The sequence below is a fragment of the Protopterus annectens genome, chromosome 9.part0 (assembly GCF_019279795.1).
Source record: "Protopterus annectens isolate FY-2018-M chromosome 9.part0, PAN1.0, whole genome shotgun sequence".
NCBI classification, from domain to species: Eukaryota; Metazoa; Chordata; order Ceratodontiformes; family Protopteridae; genus Protopterus; species Protopterus annectens.
The window spans coordinates 987330756-987346428 of NC_056743.1; the positions used below are offsets into that span (position 1 = coordinate 987330756).

The 15673-nt window shown below is 40.1% G+C and overlaps 1 protein-coding gene across 2 annotated transcripts in view; it reads right to left on the reverse strand.

The window, feature by feature from the left end:
- The window catches only part of IKZF4 (IKAROS family zinc finger 4), a 437207-nt gene that overhangs the window by 81730 nt on the left and 339804 nt on the right, over positions 1 to 15673 (reverse strand). Inside the window, exon 4 of one of the 2 annotated variants that reach the window (XM_044083750.1) lies at positions 15063 to 15194. The exons of the other annotated variant lie outside the window; for it this stretch is intronic. Within the exon in view, the coding sequence (XP_043939685.1) occupies positions 15063 to 15194 (132 nt within the window). The remainder of the gene's footprint in view (positions 1 to 15062; positions 15195 to 15673) is intronic. 2 annotated transcript variants of the gene reach the window in all.

Sequence of the window (15673 nt, forward strand, 5' to 3'; positions counted from 1 at the left end):
TTTCTTGGGGGACAAGGCTCTCCTCATGGCCTCGAAGGCACCACGGCTCCGATGTGAAGGAGCCGACGGACCCGAAGGAACTGCCAACCCCTCCCGCACCAAGGCTGTGGGCTCAGAGCCGGAGATAGGAGCCGAGCTCATCCAAGGCGAAGCCCCGAGAGGAAGAGTCAGCACCAACAAGTCGGTCCGACTATCCACCCCAGATCCGACTGGAGAGTGTCGGCTCCTAGAGTCCCCAGTCGGCGTCAAGGACGTCAGACTGGATGGAGCAGAGGACACTGGGGTAGGTCTTGGCTCCAAAGGCTTTACGATCAACAGGTCTGGCTTCCTCTGGCTCTGACGGTCCAGTAAGGTTCGGAGGAGAAATAGTCAAGTCAGGAGTAGTGGTCTTCGGTTCCGAAGCCGCTTGGGTCAGAGCTGACAATTTAGCAAGGCCTGGTGCCTGCAAAAGCTTCTGCACCAATCGATCCATATCCAAATCCAACAGGCTGACAGAAGACCTAGAAGAATGCACCAATGGCGCCAACTGAAGAAATGGAGATAGAGGCCTTTCAGACAGCGGCCCCAAGGCTGTGGGCTGGCTCCAAAAAGAAAAGACCATCTGCTCCGAGGTCTGTGGAGCAGATGTCACAGAATCCTTCAACTATTTAGATTTCTTAAGACTGCTTAGAGTCCTTAGATTCCCCAGATCATCTAGAGGACTTGGAAGACTTGCTGGTCACTCAAAGCTTCTTGAAAGGGATTCTTTAACAAGCCCGTCTACCAATTTTCCTTTTCCTCTCTAGTAACGCTCGCAAAGAAAAAGAATGGCAAATGGCACAAGAATCCTGTAAGTAAACACAAGTTACATGTCCATCAGTAACAGACATTTTTTGACCGCAGTCTGGACAATTTTTAAACCCAGACTTTGTTTATCTTTGTCATCCGCCACTATGCTACTAAGGAAAAACACAGAGCAGATAATCAGCAATACCCTAGGCTCTAACACACACACGCAAGGAGCCTAAGAAAAATGTAACAAATATATAGTAAGCTACTCGGCAAACCCTAGACTCTAATAGCGCACACACACACACACACACACGCACGCACACACACACGCACACGAGCCTAAGAAAAATGGAACACCAAATATTAGTGAACTTACTAGGCTCTGAACGAACACAGAAAAAACGAGCCTGATAAGAATTGAAAGTTAACTACTATTACTAAAACTAAGGCCAATATACAGAAGGCCAACAACAGGAAAGATATATATATATATAGACATATATATATATATATATATATATATATATATATTTATATATAAACTACAGCAGAAAAAAAAATAGGCCAAAATACACAAGGCCGATATAATGAAATATTACTAATCACACATGGGAAAGGAGCCTTTAAGAAGCTATAAAGCGAACTACCTATCAAACTATTTTGGAGAATTTAGCAACAATTTTATAGAAATAACTGCTAATATACAAGTTCTGAAAATAGCACTGGCCCGAGCTTGCACTGGAACCTCTGATCAGATGCCGCGGCAAACTAGATGAGGTAAATTCACAGTGCATCATGGGAGAGGGGCTTGGCCTCGAGCTACTGGAAGACCTCGAGCTTTGCTTACGGCCGTACTGGAGCTGATGGATCGGCTCTGAACCCAACAGTAAAGAATGAACGGTAAGATTGAACAACTTCACACTGAAAATTTCAGGAGTCGGCCAACCGGCACTTGCGAACTGCTTCTGCTTTGGGAATCGCACAGCAAGAAAGACTGATGTAATGGCGTCGGCTGCATGTTTTATACCCCTGACGACCTGACGTCATGGAAGAAATGATGGCATCTGAAACAGAAATCCGAAGACTCTGGTATTCAGGCTGGCTAAGGGATACCTGCAGGCAAATAACCCAAATGTGATGACTGCAACAGTGAAACACGAAGAACATCAAAGCACCTCTTCTGAAAACCACTTAAAACCAGGGACATTCAACTTATTGGACGTTATGGGTGCAGTCTCTTCCATTGCTCCTAGGACATGGCTTTATACAATGGTGCATGGAAACCTTAGAAATGCAGTGGATTCTGGTCCCAGATCTGCAGGCCCCAAACAGGATGTTCAAAACTTGTCACAGTGCTCAACTAATGGTCAAAATAACTGAACTTATTAGTGAACAAATTATCTGTAATTAGACTTACTCTACCAGAGATGCCTCCTCCACAGAATTAAGGCAAATAAAATTAGATTTATAATAAGGCCCAGAGCATGTGGTTATATAGGAAGCTTTGTGCATAATGTCCTGTACGTGAGAATAGTTCACAAAAGTCTGCAAAATCTTGCACACAAAATTAAAAATGGCTTGATTTTACTTCAGATAAACAATCAACAATCTAGCATTAATATGGCACAATGAAAGAAAGTACTCTGCTGTTTCTAACTGTAAGAATCAATGGCAAATTGATCATAGTAGTAGTGGACTTCCAAGATGGCTGAACATTGATCAACAGCTTGATTTTAGCTCTGCCATTATGAAAAAGAAACAGATAAAGGCCAGAAACTCTGCATGTTTTAGTAAAGTCAGTTACTGGCTGGTAAGTACATTGCCTGGATGGCAGCAAAGAAGAAACTGAAAGAGTCTAAAAGAAAATAAACAAGGAAAGGTACACACTGGCTGGGACAATTGCTACAGCTGTTCAGCAAAAAGTTCAAGCTCTAGCTTTGGTGCAAGACATGGCTTTTAGTATTCTAGATAAAAAAAATCAAATGTGCTCATAGACGATTAAAATAAATGAAACCCTGAAGGAGTATAACTCAAATAACAAATGGCTGGAAAAAAAATGGAAGAAGCTTTAAACCACTATTCAGATGAATTGATAAAACTGCAAAAATCAGAGGTCGAAATGATGAGAGGACAGAGCACAATGGGAAACCTTACATTTCCTGCTGTACCAGAGAAACTGACAGGAGATACTTAATTTTATGAAAGGACAAATAAGCAAGTGGACTGGTATTCCACAGCAAGATTAATTAACTAAAAGGGCATATCATGTGTATACTCCAAGCCTTGGAATGAAAAAGCAGAAAAGTAGTAAGGATGCAATCATACCAGCAGAAAGATTAGATCCTGACTAAACTATGGCAAAAGGACAAAATGCTAAAAATCGGTGACAGTGTTTGTGGAAATTTACTCAATGTACACCAGGAAAAAGAGGAGAACCACATTTACCCCAATATCAGGGAATGCTGAGAGGCAGATGTGAAATTCAAGCTGCTGCACCCTAGAGAATGAAAGTCATTTTGGATGCAGAACAGGCTAAGGAGAAAATACAGTCTGTCCAACAAAAAGCAGGTCATCAGATAGAACAGGATTCTGCGTCTCATTCTTCTTACTACAAAACTGAGAGACACTGCCAGTTAACCCTCTTCCAATGTTCTAAAGGAAAATGCTTGAGAGATAGAAAAACTCACAGGAATTGACTAGAAGTATATTTTAGTACTTTGGACTTAAACCTGTGTCTGGGGTTGGGAGATGCAGAGGAACAGGAAGACCAGCAACACTAAATTAGTGAATAAATGCGATACTATAAAGCATAAATCACATTTGTGAATTACGGCTTTACAAGAAAAAGGGGAAAGATTGGACTTTTGACTTTGTTAAACTTGCGGGAAACTGAAAAGTCTATGCCCCACTTCATGTCAAATGTTAAGGATGCTGAAGGGAAGGAGGAAAAAATAAACAAAGTAAAAACATCTGTTCTTTAGAGTATCTGTATGGGACATTTCATGATATAAACTTCAAGTTATACAGTAAAAACATTTTCAGGTATTGCATGGAATAAAGATACTAGAGTAAACAAGTGCCTCTCCTTAAAACCAAAAAAAAGACAGCGAGTATTACAGTGTAAACAGACAAGAAAGGCTGGACAAAAGTTTGTTTATATTAATGTGTTGTAATCTTGAGTTGTAGAGGGGGGATGGGGGTGTAAAAGTACACAGATTACAATATATGTAGAGCTGATATATTTTTTCTTATTTTTGCAAAGATTAATATCTGGATTAAGGCCTTTGGCTTTATGCGGTATTTTTTTTTGTGTAAGCAAGTAAATAAGTGGATACTAAAGCTAATGAAAATTTTTCCTTTGACAAATAAGTGTTGTGTAAGGTTAGATTTTGCACTCCTGCACATTTGTCATTTGCGTTTCCATGGAGACAACCTCACTACAGGGGGGGTGAAGCAATAAAAGCCAGAACACTGTTTTAAGGCTAGAGTTTAAAAGCATATACATACATTGTTTTTCACATCTGGGAGGGGAATGAAGACCAGACAAAAACAGATTGCAATTAGTGTACTTAGGAGCACAGGCTGTAAACATGCACTTAGCACTGATAACCTTAATGGCAGGTTTAAGTTAGGTGTGTGAAGCTGTCAATTTGGGACAACTGTTTCCATCAGGAGGGATAAACTTCATTATCTAAAGATGTACATAGTTGTGTGTGTTTGTTTCAAATTGACAGGTTATGGGGTGTTTTCAGGTGTGTGTGTGCATTTTCTTTGAGAGTTTTCATTAAAACAATGCGTTTTGTAAAAATGTGACAGGTTCAAATGGGAGATAAAGAAATGTATAAGATGAACCTGACAAACATTAGTGGGTGCACATAACAAAAGCTGAAAATAAACATTTACAACAGATGGAACAACTTATAATAATGGCTACACAAAACACTTTGGAACATGAACAGCCTCACAGGTCTACACAAAAAGGTAACAGTATTGAACTATATTGAGAAAAACACAGTGAAAACAATAATGCTACTGCAGACACATTTGGAAAAAAGTGAGCATGTGAATTTGATAAAGGATTCCATGATGGATATTCAGCAGAATACAATGTATAAAGGAAAGGGGGAATACCTACACTAACTGCTAGAGAAGCACCAGTACAGATACAGGGGGGAAGATGGTAATGGTAGATTTGTGGTAGTTAAGAGGCTACTTGTACAGGAGGATTATGCTGGCATGTATTTATATTTCATCTACAACTACTACAATGGAGCTTACAAATCTTTTGGGAAAAATAATCAGCTTTCAGCAGACAGTATTACTTAAAGGTGAGGAATGGAACTTGATTCACAACAGTGAGGACATGTATACAGGGGACCTAGAAGGGAAAAATAGGGTAGCTTTCTAAAGAAAGTCATGCATTCAGCAGTAGGAGCTCAGAGAATTTACATATTATTCTCCATGGTACAATAACTGGGCCAGACCAGACAAATTATATTTTACAGGAACATGTGCATTTAATTCAAAGTTTGACACGTAACCAGTAGCTTTCAGATCATGCTCCAATAACAAAGATAAAAATGAATGGTAATTAAGTAAAACTGAGACACTAACACTTCCCTACCTACATGTTAAAGAGAAGAATTTAAGGAATGAGTAGTGGAAATTATTTGAGAAGTATTAGGAAAGATAGAAATTTCTACAGAAGTTATAGCTATTGAGTTTAATAAAATTAAATAATTTTAAAATGACAGAAAAAAAATAAGGTTAAGTAAATTATTCAGAGGGGCTGACAATTATTGCAGAATTAGGAGAATCTCAGAGAGTAAAAGTGCTGGAGAGAAAAATAAAGGACTATCTGGATAACATGCATTTAGAAATGCTGCCGTTAAGCAACTTTTTCTTTTTTTGGTAACTCCAGAGCACAAAAACGTTTAGCACACACAGTAGAAAGGGTTGTTGCCAAACCTAGGGAGCCTACAACAAGAAAAATAACCAGAGACCCTGCAGACGTACTACAGGGATTTTGGAAATTTTAAGAAATTCTGTATAAAGCAGAGGAATGTGGAAATCAGGAAAAAGTACAAATGGAAATATTCATGGAAGACTTAAGTATGCCAAGGTTGGAGGTATATGAAACTTAATTAGAAGAGGACAGGAGATAAAAATGGTGACGTGTAATCAATCTGCAGGAAAGTCTCCAGGAATAAATAGCATTCCCGTGGAAGCTAAGAGGGAAGAAACTGAAAGATGTGAAAGGTTTTGTTTACAGAGGATGTGATTAAACCCCTGGTCCATGGTAGCTGTATGGGCAACACCATAAGGATCAGAGGAAACAAATGAGTGGTCTGAAGAACTAGCTTTAGCCACAGCAGTGTCACCCCTGGTCCATGGTAGCTGTATGGGCAACACCATAAGGATCAGAGGAAACAAATGAGTGGTCTGAAGAACTAGCTTTAGCCACAGCAGTGTCATTCACCTACAGCTGAAGCAAATTCCTACCCTTTGGTGGCGAAGGCTGCTTAATTAACTTTCGTTCTGTGGGTGAAGATGGTCCAACCGAAGGACTGGTAGGCTCCAATTGTCAAGCTGAAAATGGTTTCTCAGGGAAGCTTAGAAGCAATAGTCATTAAAACAGGAAAGCTTAATAAAGTTGTGTTTCCCTTCATAAAACGTGAAAAACAAACTATACACTTTCCCTAGCCCCAAAAATTAAAATAAGCTATCCTGCATGGGTTCCTGGAATCCTTATCCAGACCACCACTCAACCAGCAGTGAGCTTTTGTACTCGCCCACTAGTGAATACGGCAACATTGGAATAGAAGGACATAAGAAAGTTGTGTAAAATCTTACCATAACCATTGATGTCCTTCTCTTCCATGTTGCAGTATTCCTTCCCTCACTCCATCCCCCCTGTTCTCCTTGCACTTGTCTCCTCTGCTCCTACTCAGGCTATACTATCAGGACTGGCTTCATTTGGAGCTTCTTGGTTCTGTGGACTGGTGCGTGCAGACTTCACTTTTATGGCCCACATACCAGCATACACATCAGACATCTGACACACCAACAGGGACTGAAAAAGCTTTGGAAACCTGGCCGAACAAGCTGATGGGAAGAAAGGTAAACCCACTAGTGAATACTCCCAACATTGGAATAGAACATCCTATGAACCTATACAAAATAAAAAATAAACCCAATGGGGAACTTATCGTGTTTCTAAATATTCAATACAACAACAAAACGTTCACACCAACTGGCAACAAGTGTTCAAACTGGCGGTAAAAGAAGTTCTGGGTAGTTGTGTCCGTACGCCCCTTTTACACCTAATGTTCTATGTGAGGAGAAGAAATGTAATGTGTGCAAACAAAATCTCTTAAGCGTATCTAACCTGGCAGAGCAATGGGCTACCTGGGGCAGGACATCCCTCCTGTAATGAAAACTGCAACAGTGAAAGACATCAGGTATTGTTTGTTCCCTACAAATGATGAATACACAGGCATCTTGGAGGCCTACTGTAATGAGTAGTGCTTAAGGGATTAACAGAGAAAGTCTGCAGAGTTAACATTTTGAATTTTGGCAGAGAGAATGTTTTCCATTTGCCTAAGTAGGGGTTTTTTTTTTTTTATACCTTGCCAACTAGACTCCCTCTGGGTACTCGTGCTGCAATCTCTACAGGAATCCGTGAGCCAACTTACCTTAAGGGATAGCATTCCTTGCCTGAAAAATCCTGAAATTTTATTTTTTCCCCTTCCGTGTGTCATCCTCTGGCACTACTATCAAGTGTTCTAAGTCCATTTTGGGTCTACCAGCTACTTCCAACCCCCACCCAACATCCACTATGATCTGCAGGGCCCAGCTGTGGATTTTATGGGTGTCCTGGAGTCCACATCCATTGGTGGGTTTCTTTCATGCCCTACTCACTAGCCCCACCACAACATCAATGGTTACACATCTGAGGGGCAGACATGCAATGGAGACACTGCAAGGTATTACCTGCGTTTGTAGCAGCTCAGCCGTGTCCAGCCCCTGCCTTCTTACACAGTTATGTCCTCAGCCTCTACCTGGGACTGTCACAGGAGGAAACCATGCCACCACACTCTTCCAGGGTTGGTCGCTGCCACTTTGTCAGTAACCGGAGATGCTAATCCAATCTGGGTCGCCTGGGCCACAGTCAGGACTTTATTCCTCTACGATACTGGAATGGATGGAATTCTACTCTTGTGGTTTGCAAATAAAATTGTAGAATGCACCCCCTAGAGACTATTTCTTTGAACCTACTAGTTCTGTGGTTGCGGATAAGAAGGTGGCCAAGTTGGCTTTCTATTTGGCACATACCTGGAAGGGGAAATTGGGGGTGGGTAAGGGCTGGAACGGCCTTTCTGGGGTTAGGTGAGTAAGGGAGCCGGTGCAGTCAACTGCTCTCTGCTGGGACAGCCTGGGTTATATCCCAACTTCTATCTTTTTACTGCTGTTTTCTCTCTTGATTAGCTTTTCTTTTGGTTTCTTTGCCTTGCCTCTGGCAGAAGGCCTCCTGTATAGGAAGACAGTTTCCATTATAGTCTGGTAGGGGAGAATGGAATGTGTTGAATTGATTCCATGATTATGCTCTTGTCCTCCAACGTTTTGAAAATATTACAATACATTTACAAGCATGTGAAAACATGGCAAGCATTTGGTCAAACAAGTAACTACATCCACAGGGGGCCATTGAGCAACTGTATCTTCACAACCTTGGACAGAGGGTCTCAGTATTGATTCAGGTGATGCAGCCATGGGTGCTGCATCCATAGCACCCTATCCACATTTTGTGACATGTGTCTGCAGATACAATGAAGTTTAAGCAGTGGTGACTTTTTGGTATCATCCTGCACTCTTCAATAGTTGTGTACAAGTTTGCTTGAAGACATGATTTTGGTACTTTAAATGCGTGTGCGGCATTTCAAAGTCAAAAAACTAAATCTTGCCAAGACAAACATCTTCTTGCTAGCTATCCTGTCATTAAGTAGAGTACGGTGGTCTGGAGCCAGTCCTGCCACCTTGGCAAATTCCAGAAGACTGTTTTGGTATGCAACAGTATTATTGAGTAGAATGTTATGAGGATCCTGGACCCTATAAAAATTATTTTTTTTTAGGGCAGAGGGATGGGGGAGAGATTGGCAGTCTGTCACAAAGTATGCATCATCATCAAGAGTATTTAAGATGGCTTCCTGAACTGGAAGAATGTTTACTGGCTTAGGTGGATCAAGTCTCATAAGTTCCATAGCTCTTTAAGGTAAGTTATGGCTTTGTGTAACTGCCACTGGAAATGCTCTCTTATAAGGGACAGATGATCTCCAAAGGAAAGCTACTCTGGGTGTGAACTGGAGACTACAGCGTCCTCACTATCTGGGTCATACGGCAAGAAAGAGGACATTAAGATTAATAATCCAGACTCACTTCCTCAGAATCAAAGGTGTCAGAATCCCCCACAGTAGGCATCTTACTTTTCCTTTTGGAAGACTGGACTCCTGATACTGAGGGTCATGCTGCAATAGGCTGCAAGCTATACAGGAATTCCTGAGCCTGCTTTGCCCAATCTTTGGAGGAAACTGAAAGTAGGGATTGAATCCACTAAGTAGCAGCATGTTCTTGGCAGTAGACTGTACCTCACTGTAGGTCTTAAGGTGGTGAGCAGCCAGTGGGGATATTGGAGCCCAGGGTAGCATGTTCCTAGGCTCGTTTTAATAGCACAGAAGTCTGCCTCAACAATCACTATAGGGAAACTTTCCTTCCCTTACTTAAAGGCATTACTCGAGTGGATGTTCCAGCATTTCTTTCATTCAGCGAGATGTGCTACAAGCCGATGGTATTGCAGCATACATGTTTTTTGGGGACACACTCAAACTAAATAACTACACACTCTTTCCTCTCACCCAAGCTGATGAGACATGCCTCATATTTAGTACACTGGTTACAAATTGACAATCCGCATACATCCTAACATTTCCATCCCATCCTACTACAAGAAAGAGTAAACAAAACCAATACTGGCAATGAATCCTGCAGCATCTCCCTCTATCACCCTCTGTTTTCTATCAGCCAGTTTCCTTTCCAAGTCCTCAGTGTGGCCCCTACATACCTAAACTAGACTGGCTGATTGTCAATCTGTAATCAGTGCACTAAATTAATCTGTCAAATGCCTCATTGAAGTCCAGAAACCATATAAACAGGATTTCCCCCTTGACCAAGTCAGTAATGATCAAGTTTACAGAAATAAATCAGGCATATATGGCAAAATGGTTACTGCATGGAACTATTAGTTACTGGTAAGAGTTAGTATTCACTCATTCCATAAGCCTGTTCTTCAGGTTCCAAGTGATGGAGGCAAGATTCGCATGATTAAGTTACCATTCACTCCTACATCCACTTTTATGCAAAAGAAGCCACTGCCAACTTCCAGTCCAGGTGTATTACTCCTGTTTTTAAATGAGAGTAGTCAAGCCAGTGGTTCACCAAATGCTACTGTGAAGAGCTTCTTCGGAGAAGAAGCTTATCTGGATCTTGTTATTCTTTTTCCCTTGAAAACTACTTACTTGTCAGCATCTTCCTCATCATTTTACACTATGTTCACTTGCCTTCAACCATACCAGCTCTGCTTTTCTAGACTGGCAACTATGACTGCTACATGCATTTTAAGCAGCACTTCCACCTGATCGAAGCAAGTTTTCAAACTCATCTCGTTTTGGTAGTGTAACATGCCAGTGGTTTCTCCTATCCACAACACTGTACCTGAAGAATCGGCCATGTTTTTCTAGGGACAGCCACCATGAAATACTAGGGAAGAGCTGTTTGTAGTATTAGAGGCCTTTACCTCACTCACTGTTCCAGGTTTTATCCTCTGACATAAATTCTCCCTTTTCAATTACCTCTCATTAGCAAAGCAAGCTGCCTCATCTTCCCATACTTTCCCACTCAAGAGATTTATTTCTTAATTCATTCTCACAGCTCTTCCACCGTTAGTTTCTGCTATCTCACACAGTATCACTATGCTTTTCAAAAGACTGAAGTCTACCTTCCTGCAATCCTAAATCTCTATTAGTTCCACAGATGGCAAACCACAGTGACATGATCACTGATGGCAAATGGGTCTCTAACCTCAGCAGCCATCACCCGATTTACAGAAATAAGTTAGAGAGTCACTTGTATGGGATCTTATGTCCTGTTCAACTCAGGAATTCAGTCTCCCTCTCCCTAAAAATCACACTAGCTGTGGGCATCTAGTTTAATGACAGAAGATTAATGTCTCATGACTACTACTCATCCTTGCCCTTCAGCCAGTTTTTATTTTCTGGAGCCAGTTGTCTGCATGCTGCATCTATCCATCAGGGATCCCCCTGGTTGTCATATAGCCTAAAGGCCAACACTTGGTTTTCCCCATTCCTTTTCATCAGCCTTAGCCACAGAATAGTTAACTCCAGAGCTTATCTGAAACTATCCAGTGTTTTCTTATTTATTGTGCAACTACTTGGCAGGAGAAGATTTTGATTTGTATTTCATTTTTACCTCTGATTTTTACTGTTACGAGGTGCAGTGTTTTAGTGCGACTGGAACAACTTCTAACTACTTTATGAATTATTTTCCCTTGTACAAGGCTAGCTCAGTGTATTTAATTATTTGTTTGTATATTGTAATTTCCTCACACAAGTGTACTTAACTATTTGTTTTAGAGTTCTACTGAATGATTTTTTTTTTTACATTAATTTTGTTTGTAGCCAAGAATGACACTAACGATTTGAAGTAGCACAAGTATTTTGCTGAGTGTACTAAATTATGTCTATATATGAAGGCAACCTGTGACAACTGGATATTTCTGTTCCTGCTGTCAAAAGTTAGATGATTTGCTTACTGTTAACAGTAAATCTAGACTGACTGAAGATTAGTGCATTTGTGAATTAGCATAGCTTGGGAAACTTGTTGCATACATTAATGACTGGACTGATGGAGGTACATAACTAGGCAAAGTGCAAAAAAACACATTTAGGAAAGGAAATGTCCCTTGCCAGGAATGATCACTCAACCGTTATTAAACATACTACTACTGATGACAACTATGGAATTCAGGATACAAATATTTAGCAATCTGAGGATTCAGAAGAGAAAAAATCAGAACAATTAACCACAAAGAAAAATAAACTGACTAATTTCTATAATGTAAACAGAATATGTATTAAAAAGGACACTTGTAACAGATTACAGGGAATGACATCATTTTTCAATCACAAAACATTCTGTCTACAAAAGTGACACATTTTCCAACAGAAACGGTAGAAAAAGGAGCAGGCTAAAAAGAAACCAAAATTAGACATGGATGGATTGAAGAAATTTACTGGAAGAAAAAAAGAGGAAAAAGAGTGAAGATGACAACAAGGCTCAGTATAAAGACCACTAGATAACAAATGTATACTTGCAAATTAAATAATCAGTGAAAACTTAAGGGATTAACAAGACCAATGGTGATAACTGAAAGAGCAGACATTTCTGAATTAGAAATGGAAGACTATTCAGATCTGATCAGAAATGACACACCAGTAATTAGAAATTAAATTATAAGAGGAACTGATTCTTGACACTTGCATAAAATATAATGAACGATTACTAGTGTTAACGCTTGCCATGATCAAAAACACAGGATGAGTAGGGACTCAGAATGCCTTAATGTAACAAAGCATGGGATTTTTATTCATGCTGGTTCAAATGATCTAATCTTCAAGGCCTCAGTGACTGGATATTATAGCACTGTTAGCATAGCTTGTGCAGGTGTTGCAATTTAGTTTTCAGAATTTACATATAGGAGAGAGTCAGGCCAATGAGAATGAAAGGATTGTTGTAAATATCCAACATTAAACCATTTAAAAAAATGAAAATATGTAGAACATCCAAGCCTAATTTTGAGCATATATGTTTTTCGACAAAACGGAGTCCACTTGCCAAGACACGAAGACAATTTTGCAGCAGACACACTGCAATATTTGACAAGCAAAACAGGAGTGAAATTTAACTTCTCATAGCAAAATTTGATTTACCTGTACTGGTATTACTAATGCTCTTCGCATTAAGAAACTTTTTTTTACTGGAAAATTTGCAATGTTCATGTTACTGTTTATGAAACATGGTTAAAGAATAATGACTGGAAACCAGTAGTCAGGGTGTAAATGGTTTTACTGTAAAGGACATTCTAACAAAATCAGATGATAGTGTTTACGACAGGGTTAAAAATTATGAGACCTGTGGTTATTACATTTGATGGTAAAACAAACACTGTAGATTGTGTAACTGAGACAACCCCAAAAGAGATTACAGTTGTAGTGTATAGCAAAAAGGTTGAATTACTGCTAGATAATTCTGCCAAACTGTAACCTAAACAGATGCAAAGAAGATTAACCAACAGGTTGAACATGCCCAGAACTTAATGGATGGTACAAGCATACCAGAAAGCACATCCCTCCCTAGTAGGAAGCTGTAGTAGTACTTCTTTGGGCCTTCTGCTCTACTGCTGTCACAGGTGATAGGAACATACTCAAATCCCTGCAAGGGCTGAAAAGAAATGTAAAATGTAGAGTTGTCTCTAGGAAGGCAATACACAAAGGCCTCAGAAATAATTTCCTGGTGATAAAACTCTGGCTTCCCCTGGAGTTATGAGAGAAACCCACTACTCCTGTGAAGAGTTTCCTTCTATGATTCAGCACAAGACATGAACAAGCATCAATAGTGACAAGAAAAAATGTGCATGCAAAGGCAGGGATTATTGATTATACCAAGGATTCCGATAACTATGCAAGGGGCATAAAAGTACTGTTGGAGCAAGGAGTACACTTACTACTACATTACGCATGGTGTGCATCAAGAGCATCGTCCAATCCCAAGCACAGGACAAAAAAAAATAAATAAATAAATAAAAAGGTGAATTCCAACTTGCAGAAATGACCCAACCCATAAGCCTCAACAAAGAGGGCTTTTGATTTGGAGCTTTTGCTCCTTTAACTACCGCTACAGGATCTACAGTTTTCCGGATTTCTGCTCCTATGTAGCACACTATTTCTGCCTGCAGCAGTCTATTCTTTCACCAACGGAGTATGTATTCTAAGAAGCAGTGAGAGAATAGAAAAAAAAAGTCCTCTAAACCCATGAATCCGCCCTATGGCTGGTTACTTACAAATCAGTTAAGCAGCTCAAATTATTTTATGTCAAGTATGCTCACCTCTCATTTTTCTTCTAGTACAGTGCATGCTGCCCTGACCTCCACTGTTATCAATGTAGATGTAAAACTTAAGACTGAAAAAAAAAACTGAGCCCTCTCAATAGATTTTGTTCCAGGAGCAGACTGCAACCTAGGCACAGCAGTACATTCCAGAATACAATAGTAATAAAGTTTCCTTCCATTACACTTTCCACACTAACTCTTACATGTCTTCCTGTAGTGAAGATAGTACTCTCAGACCCAGTTACCTACCACTCCTATGGGTTTACCCTCTTCAGCTTTTTGTAGGGCACTCCACAATGGGGAAAAGGGGGAAAGAAGCTGACCAGGCTTCAGGAATAAAAGAAAAGCTGCTTAGAAGTTCAGTTTTTTTTTTTTGGCAAAGATGGAGCACTACCACTACTCAAACTTTTGTTAAGCATGTTCATATCAACATTTACTTTATGAAATACTAGGACACACTGAACTGCTTCAGTTTTCTTCCACAACCTCATCAAGCCTCAGCACTCCTTTGGACATTAAGAATCTTTCAAAGCACAACAGAAGTGGTCTGTGAAAAATCTCAATCCCTCCACCATATCCAGTACTAGTACTCCATGAAGTCAGGTTACCAGCTTTAATGAGCTAGTCTAATATCTTTGTAGCTGCACAATACCAAACACTCTCTCTCTGCTTCAAAAGCCAAGCTAGCATTATTCAGAGAACAAAGCTCACCAGGTGGTGTTCCTCTAATCAAATACTAATACTGAATATCACTGCTGCCCTTAAGAAAATGTGAGAATACTATACTATGTGCTCTCCCAGAAAAGCAGCACTGCAATACTCAAATGTGTGATTCCCACACAGTTCCAATATGCAGTTACAGGAATTGCATGAAAATCAAAATTTTCTGGGGTAGGACCCACTATCACTTGTTCAGCAAACTTTGGGTTTACTTGAAGTCAAGTGCATGATCAAAGTACACCAGAGCACCTGTACAGCAAGCTGTAGCTTCAGTGATCTGTTCTGAATATCAAGCTCAGCAGCATGAGGTGGGGTGTAGGAAGGCCCTTACCCACAAACTTCTGCGGTGTAGATCGCTTCCGTTTTGTAATGCTGTTTGTCAGTCTGTCAAGGAAGGATGGCCTCTCGGATGAGGGATGGAGAAGTGAATCGGGCACCAGGTCCTGGTCTCGAATCTCCTCACCTAGCAGAGAGACAGAGAGAGAGAATAATTTGCATGAGACAGATAAGTGATTCCACTACACTGCCCCACATAAATAATGCAGTATTACGGATGGTTAAATGCAGCCACCCTTAGAAGCACAACTGAGATCTGGGGTGAGGGCATCCTCAAAGGCAAACTACATTAAAACTTTTCACTGCCCACATAAGGATATAAAACTGTGCAACTGAATTAATGTTGCACACTAGGAAAAACACTGTTTGGCTAGTGAACACAGCTTTGATGAATATATTTGAGACAGCACCTTAATTTTGAAGAACAAAAATTATGGGTTTACACTCAACAAGAATAGGGTCCAAACAAAAGTCCAACTTTGTAAGAGTTTTGATGACTAAAATAAAGACATTCCTCAACTGGCAGTGTTCACTCACGGGTTTCCTTTTTTCTTAAAAAAAAAAAAAAAAATTTTTCCCGTTAATAAAACCCAAAAAAAATGTTTT